Source organism: Aspergillus niger (genome assembly GCF_000002855.4).
Source record: "Aspergillus niger supercontig An16".
In the NCBI taxonomy this organism is placed as follows: Eukaryota; Fungi; Ascomycota; class Eurotiomycetes; order Eurotiales; family Aspergillaceae; genus Aspergillus; species Aspergillus niger.
The window spans coordinates 175,410-182,726 of record NT_166531.1 but is presented as its reverse complement, the minus strand read 5'-3'; the positions used below and the strand labels follow the sequence as shown (position 1 = coordinate 182,726).

Below are 7,317 nucleotides of genomic sequence, written 5' to 3'. Positions count from 1 at the left end.
GGCTGATGGATGACGCCATGACTGACGAGGCCTGTATTTATCCCTTGCCCTACCTACTCAAACACCAGGTCCATTTCAGTTCAACAAAGACATAATTCCTTTCCAACCACTCTGAAAAAATAATCTAAATCTTGTATTATTCCAAATCCTACGTTTAAAACCCCAACAATACTACCATGGGCCTGTGCATGTCTCTCATGGGCCGCAACCGGCGGACATACCCTAGCATGGGTATGGGCGGTGGCTACGGGTATCCTCCCCCGCGCCCGCACTACGGTGGTGGCGGGGGCATGCCGATGCATTCCTACGGAAGACCACACGGTCCTCCTGGTGGTGGCTTTGGTGGGCGGAGAGGAGGAGGGTTTGGGCCGCCTGGTGGCAGAGGGGGATTTGGCGGGGGACGAAGAGGGAGATGGTAGATTCGAGGATAAGGTATGTGGATGATGATCGGGTGATCTGTTGATTCGTCTGTGCTGACAGTTCTTTATACAGCTACGGTTGGCTTAGGGAATAAGAGGATGTATAAACGGGGGTTCCGGACTGCTGGTGTACAATGCGGAGTTTGGAGTTACTCGGTGATCGGCTGCTTTTGTGGCGAACGGCAGTCGCGTTCTTTTAGAACGAAGTGCTTATTAGATTATTTTTCCAATATTATTTGATGTGGCCTAGGGCATCAATTGTTCGAGGTTCTGATGTACTGGCCTAATGCTGGCATATACTGCCCTAGACACTGGACTATTCGGGCTGAACCTGCCGCTCCGATATTCTGTGTCCGGAATAGTGAATGCTTCTTTCAGCTATACAAGAAGAGTGGCATATATTTGTTACAAAATTATGGCCTATACAGCAACATACCTAGGCCTCGATGGCTCTCATGAACGCTGGGCTCTCGTAGCCCTCCACGACCTTGGCGATCGGGATGTAGTGTGCCTCTGGGAGTTGGTTTTGCAGCTGACGGACGTAGTGTTGGGCAACCTTGAGCCACAGCGCTTTCTCACGCTGGCTGGCCTCGGATCCCTGCCAGACCCACAGCCTGTTGCCGACATCGTAGAGGAAAACATCGTTTCCAACCAAGTCAGATTTGCTCACACGCTGGCCATCTTTGACCAGGTCGAAGGTGAGTGTGCCGGACGAGTCACTCAGTCTAAAGAGCTTGCGTGACCGCACATCGCTGCCCTCGTCCGTGCGTTTGGCAAAACGCCCCGGTCGCGGAGCCTGGAATGTGGCCGGGTCGGCCTCCTTGCCTCCCAGCAAGTCCACAATGACCCTGGAGCGCGACTCGAGCTGGGACAGAACCTCGACATCAATATGCTTAGCCAGCGTCATATCATTGACCACCTGCGCAGCCTTGGCCTTTTCCATGGGGCTGCAGTTCTTTCCCTGCCAGACCCAGATCTTATCACCCTTGTCCAAGACGAACACATCGTTCTCGTCCAGGCTTTGCCAGGTGGGCTCCACCTCGTGCACGATAATCGAGCGACCCACAGTGGGATGCTTGAATACGCGAAGCAAGGTCAGGATCTCCTTGGGTGCTTCAGGCTCGACGTGGTGGAATCCTGATCGCACGCCGCCCGACCGGATGGAGATGTGCCGGAACAGTCCCAGGAATTCCTCCGATGGCTCCTGTTCAATCTCGCGATGCTGCGTCGCGGTGCCATGCAGAAATTCATCCAGCTCGACCGTCTTGTAAGCGGCTGTACCGGCTTCATCCTGGGTGGTCTTACTGCCCAGCCAGAAGAAGATGTCATGACCCAGCTTGTCCCCCACCTTGTACGAATGCAGGACAATGTAGCTATCCCCGTTGTAGAATTCGCCCGTCCGCTCCTTGGGCCATGGTATAACCTCGAAGTTCTCAATCCTCCACACGAACAGACCCGGCTCCTGGCCGATGGATCCGTTGTTCCAAGCGGGCTCGGTAGCGGCGGAGTTGTATTTGACACGGTGGTCAAGGTCGGAACCGATCAATTCGACATTGCTGTCTTTGATGTCATATTCTTTGGGGTGGACGAGTCCTTCGTGAGGGGGCATGCTGTCGGTGAAAGAAGTGGTAGCTGATAATGGAGAATGGCTAATAAGATGTTGTGTTGAGGGGATGTCCTGCAGCTGCTGCTTCTGCGGGGTCCGGCAGAATCGGCGGGGGAAGGGCAGGCGGTGAACTCAGGGGGGATCGCCCTTATGCTTGCCCGATGTGGGGTGCTGGACCAGCCCCAACCAGTTGCCCCGTTGGGATGTCATCAACATTCCACAGGGTCGTTTCTTGATATGGGGACTTCCCTGGACAGGGTAACGTTCGCGTGGTCGTTCATTCATACGTCCACTGTTCCGGTTGAGCCAATGCTCTTTCCCCATCGATGACGGTCCACCAATGTCTATGCCCACTTACAGCCTGCAATACAACCTCCCACGCTCCTTAGGAATCGAATATTCAGTAGAGGCGTGCTCTGCTGCATTTGCATGTTACAGGTTGAGCTGCACAAGTTATTGAACAGGTAGTTGCACTTACGCCCCTGGCTCTTTTTCCTCGCAATGGAACACTTGCTCACGATGCGTTTCCTATACCCCAGCTTCAGGAGCTGGTTAACCAAGATTATGCGTCTACTCCACTTTAGTTGCCTGCGAGGGACATCTGTGACGAATCCATCTTTACGACAAGCAGCAGGGGAACTGAAACCATCATGGAGATTATATTGAACTTTCTACCTCTCGATCTGCAAACTCACCATCGCAACTCTAGCTAGCCACTAAACCGGCCGCACACCAGCTGATGCTTATTCGATCTTGCCACACTCTGAAACAGGCAGATGCACCAGGTACATAAGGCAGCCGATGAAGTATAGGAAAACTCCGGGGAACCACCTCAAGCACATAAAGTACCGTTGCTGTCTCCAGAATTTCCGCAATACACTGGAACGGAATGCCTTGTGCAGATCACTCGTCATCTGCCTGTCCCTTGCAGCCCTCCCACTGCACTGGCCACGTAGAATATGGATCGGTCCATTTCAGTCAATTGGAATGTGCTGCGCACGCATTCCTCTCATACAATCAGTAGTTTGGACTGTCTTCCTTTCACTTTCCTAGAATCACGTTGGTTTCCTTGCCCCAACCCAGTGCCGTCCAATGAATGCTCGAGTTCTTCGAGAGATACGTTTCCATAAACCCCGCGTGCCCCCAGCAGTGCTCCAAACTTCCAATTCAGCCTCTTTTTGCGTGCTGGGCCATCACCTGCACATATCTCCAGATCATGGCGCACCCCTTGATTGGTAGGGTGGAAACGAGTTTTATCCACATAAGCTCTTTGGCGGACACGCAAAGTAACTCAATGCACGATGATCCTCTACCACATTCAGAGCCTGACGCGTGCTACGCACTATCTAAGTACTACATGTCGCGGACCAGGGGAGATTCACCTTACAGGGATGATCGACTGAAACCAAGGTCGATCTACTTTTAGATATGTCCGGTAGACATGGCCCCCATTGAGAACGAACTACATATAGTCCCCTGTGACTATAAATCGGCAAACGGAGGGGGTACTACAGCAGGTTCATCAAAAGCGAACCACGTCAATCGGACTCAGGACATGGATGAGTACCTGCTGAAAAATGACCTGGAGTTCACGCCAGATGGACAATATGTCCGGTGGGCAAAGGGCAACAAGAATCATCCCCGCAACTGGAGCGCAACCCGCAAGGTGTACGACATTGGGTTGATCTTTCTGCTGGATCTCTTTGTGTATGTGTTGACACCTCAATGTTGATGCACTGCTAACAGACATAGGACCGCTACGAGTACTGCTGGGGTATGTTCCTCATCCAACAGTGTGGCCTTTCTAATGACCATAGACATCGGCGGCTTCAGAGGCCCAAAGTGAATACAATATTGGAAATACTTTGTGCACCTTTTGCTTTGTGACATTGTACGTTCTTCCAGACTTCTGATAGTACCTGACTGACCTCATAGATTTCTCATGGGGCAGGTTGTCGGCGCGATTGTCTTCCCTCCGTGGTCCGAGTGCTTTGGACGCAAAAAGCTATATTTTATCAGCAGCACCGGTAGTGCGGTGTGTTGCCTAATAATTGGGCTTGTTCATTCATTAGTCGCCGTGGTCATCTGTCGCATCGTCGGTGGCTTCTTGAGTGCTATTCCATACACTGTTGGCAGCGGCAGCAATGAGGACATGTTCAACTCGCGATCTCGCATCTGGACCACTTTCCTCTGGACCATTGCCTCGAACGTCGGTCTTCTAATCGGTCCAATCATCAGCATCCTTGTTGTTGAAATCCTACACTGGTACGTCTTCTGATCCGTTTCGCGAGACAAGCTCTGACTGAGTAGGCGCTGGGTGTTTTACATATATACGATCATCCTGGCTGTCATGAGCGCGTTCTTCCTGCTCATCCGGGAATCACGGCCCGCCCTGCTCCTGGCCAAAGAGGTCTCACGCATTCGCCACGAAACGGGCCACGACAGCCTACAGCCTCTTAATCACGATCACTCCCCTGACCTCCGCACCTTCGTCAAGGTCTCGCTCTTCCGACCCCTGCAGCTCTTCTTCGGTGAGCTTCTCATCTTCACGATGGCCATGATGATCGCGTTCTCCTTCGCGTTGGTCTATATCTTCACCGAGGCACTCCAGCCCATCTACGAGAGCATGGGTTTCACTCCATCAGCTGCAGCTCTTCCTTTCCTCGCCGTGGGTGTTGGTGTTTGTTTCAGCACTCTCACTCGCATCCTCGACTTTCGAATCATCGACGCCAAACACGCAGCCTCCGAGCCCGTCAAACCAGAAGATAAACTGACCGGACTGGCCATTGGGGCTCCTGCCTTTGCGATTGGGCTCTGGTGGTTCGCATGGACGATTCCCCCGCAGGCAGAAAATATCCACTGGATTGTCCCTACGCTTTCCCTGGTGTTCATTGGATATGCGTTGAATGAATTCGACACCGTTCTATATGGCTATCTGGCCGATAGTTATCTGAGCTATTCAGCGAGTGGCACAGCGGCGGTGCAGTTGGTTCGAGCAGGGATGTCGGGGGCATTTCCGCTCTTCACGCGGCAGATGTTTGACGGGCTGGGAGCGAATGTCGCAGCTTCATTGTTGGCGGCATTGGCAACAGTGTTCTGTAGTGTGCCGTTATTGTTTGTGTTTTATGGGGAGCGGATCCGCGCGAAGAGTCAGTTCGCGAAGCATAGTTTGGAGGTTCAGGAGCAATTTGTCAAGCAGGGTTGAAAAGCGTTGCCGTTGTGTACTTGGTTCCCAAGTCTGTGTATCTCCATGACCTGAGACAGTCTGGGCGTTCAGAAGTGCAATACTGTTGATCAACTTTAGATGAGAGAATTAGATTTGTCAATCACACTCAATATTGGCACCACCGTAAGTCGATATGTAAAACAACATAGGATATATCATTGTCATTATGTCGGAATTACATTATCCATAACAACCCACCATTACAACCCTCACATCACACAGACTCCACTTACAACCCCAAAGCCGTCAAAATGGCCTTTCCAACCCCAGTTGCACTAGCCGGGTTCTGACCGGTAATCACTGCACCACCGAGCTCAGCAACCTGCGACACGACCACCTTCTCAGCCCACGGCTGCTCAGCCTTGACAAACGTAGCTCCCACGCGCTTCAACTCATCCTCCAACATAAACGGCATGATAGAGCTCAACTGCACCTGATCCTCCTCGGTATTCGAGAACGCAGTGACCTCGGCACCCTTCAGCAACGCGGTTCCGGAGGGCGTAGTAGCGTTCACCAGCACCGCGGGACCATGGCACACAGCTGCGACGGGCTTCTTGGCCACAGCGAAGGCCTGGATAAGGGCCAGGGAGGTCTTGTCGCTGTAGAGGTCGTACATGGCTATACCTTTCTCAGCATCTCTCTCTCTCTCTCTCTCTCTATAGAGGGGAGTCGTAGGGTATGAAGGAATACATACGTCCATGACCACCAACGTAGAAGATGGCATCGAATTCAGAAACCCGGGACACAACATCCGACAGCTTGACGGTGTTGGTCCAGAGGGATTCCTGCTCCTTGAGGAATTTCTGGGACACGGGGTCCTCCTTGAACATTTCAATGGAGCCCGGGTCCAGTGGGGCCTTGCCGCCGGCTGGGGAGGCAATTACGAGCTCGGTCTTGGAGTGGAGGACATCCCAGGGGTGGGCGAATTCGGGCTATAGAATTGTGATCATGTTAGTGGGTGAGGGTGTACGGCCTTGAGAAGTGGAGGAGAAAGGGCGTACCAGGAACCAGCCGGTGGGTTCGTTGTTGGCATTGTGGTGGTCGTGGGAGCTGAGGACGACGAGAACTTTAGGGGCCATTTTGAAGGTATTGTTATCTTGTTAATTGAATGTCAATTGAGGGGTATGAAGTCTGCTACTTTGTGAGGAAAGGGATCGTATTTAAAGGGTCCATGGCGGGGTTTCATCATAACACTAAACAGGCGAAGCTCTGGTGGGGGTGAGTGCTGAATAATCACTGAGGGGCATAGGAGACTTTCCCCAGAAGGGACTAGCGTCAGGCATCGATCCCTGAAGGGTTTATCATTCAGTTGGCTTCGATCCTGGTCGGCGGTTTTCTATTGCTTCAAATCAAGGCATGCTGGTGCATTTGAGTGCTGCTACTGGCTGCGGAGGCAGTATGCTTATGTCCGGCTAAGATTGATAATCCTGTCAGCATTTTAGTGCGAGGACCCGGTTGTCTATCTCTCCATTTGTCCGGGTGACCGCAATAGTCTGATGGGCTGTGGGACTAGCTCGCTGATCGGATTGCCTCGGTACGGAGTATAGATAGAGTTCCTTAATTGAGTCGAATCGATGGATGGTCGCATGAGAATTAGTTCTTGACCGACTCGAGCGCAAATACAATTTAGCACTGCGGTTCTGTCTTTGGAGATGAACATATACTACCTTCGTTGTGTGCCATTTTGCTTCTGGCAATTCCCTTCCTCATCTACCTGCGATAGGTACCAACAAGTTTAATTGGGGCACAGTAAATGTACTTGAGGGACAAGAATAACGATATTGATTCATGTGTCACTTCTTGTGAAGCGCTACCATGCTACCCCCAAATGACCTGGAAACTTCGCAATAGGCCGGTCCCAATGCTCCGCTGCCACTACTCACATAACCACCCGTTGATAATAAAGACCTGTGTGATTCGGTCCATGCATTCTTCTGAGGCTTTTGCTACTTCTTTCACGATGCCCCCAGCTCCATCGTCCGCTCCAGAAGACGTACCTATTCGACGCTGACAGCCTTCATTGCCAGAAATCGGTGCAGACAAAGGTCAGTTAGGACCAACTTCTG

The 7,317-nt window shown here is 52.0% G+C and overlaps 5 protein-coding genes across 5 annotated transcripts; 2 read left to right on the top strand and 3 right to left on the bottom strand.

The window, feature by feature from the left end:
• Positions 1 to 176: 176 nt before the first annotated feature.
• Positions 177 to 579, top strand: An16g00970 (uncharacterized protein; the record flags this gene model as incomplete). Its single annotated transcript, XM_059744897.1, has 3 exons — positions 177 to 342; positions 383 to 432; positions 508 to 579. The coding sequence occupies 3 exons, from the start codon at positions 177 to 179 to the stop codon at positions 577 to 579; spliced, it is 288 nt and encodes a 95-aa protein (XP_059604748.1).
• Positions 580 to 855: 276 nt separating this feature from the next.
• Positions 856 to 2,028, bottom strand: An16g00960 (uncharacterized protein; the record flags this gene model as incomplete). The annotated part of the gene is made up of 1 exon (XM_001397372.3): positions 856 to 2,028. One exon carries the CDS (start codon positions 2,026 to 2,028, stop codon positions 856 to 858), a length of 1,173 nt encoding a protein of 390 aa, XP_001397409.1.
• Positions 2,029 to 2,157: 129 nt separating this feature from the next.
• An16g00950 (hypothetical protein) lies at positions 2,158 to 2,998 on the bottom strand (the record flags this gene model as incomplete). The annotated part of the gene is made up of 4 exons (XM_059744896.1): positions 2,158 to 2,378; positions 2,504 to 2,664; positions 2,759 to 2,883; positions 2,966 to 2,998. The coding sequence occupies 4 exons, from the start codon at positions 2,996 to 2,998 to the stop codon at positions 2,158 to 2,160; spliced, it is 540 nt and encodes a 179-aa protein (XP_059604747.1).
• Positions 2,999 to 3,466: 468 nt separating this feature from the next.
• Positions 3,467 to 5,230, top strand: An16g00940 (uncharacterized protein; the record flags this gene model as incomplete). The annotated part of the gene is made up of 5 exons (XM_001397370.1): positions 3,467 to 3,732; positions 3,778 to 3,799; positions 3,843 to 3,916; positions 3,961 to 4,290; positions 4,336 to 5,230. 5 exons carry the CDS (start codon positions 3,467 to 3,469, stop codon positions 5,228 to 5,230), a joined length of 1,587 nt encoding a protein of 528 aa, XP_001397407.1.
• A 250-nt stretch (positions 5,231 to 5,480) lies between these two features.
• Positions 5,481 to 6,330, bottom strand: An16g00930 (uncharacterized protein; the record flags this gene model as incomplete). The annotated part of the gene is made up of 3 exons (XM_001397369.3): positions 5,481 to 5,869; positions 5,946 to 6,183; positions 6,253 to 6,330. The coding sequence occupies 3 exons, from the start codon at positions 6,328 to 6,330 to the stop codon at positions 5,481 to 5,483; spliced, it is 705 nt and encodes a 234-aa protein (XP_001397406.1).
• Between the last annotated feature and the right edge of the window lie 987 nt (positions 6,331 to 7,317).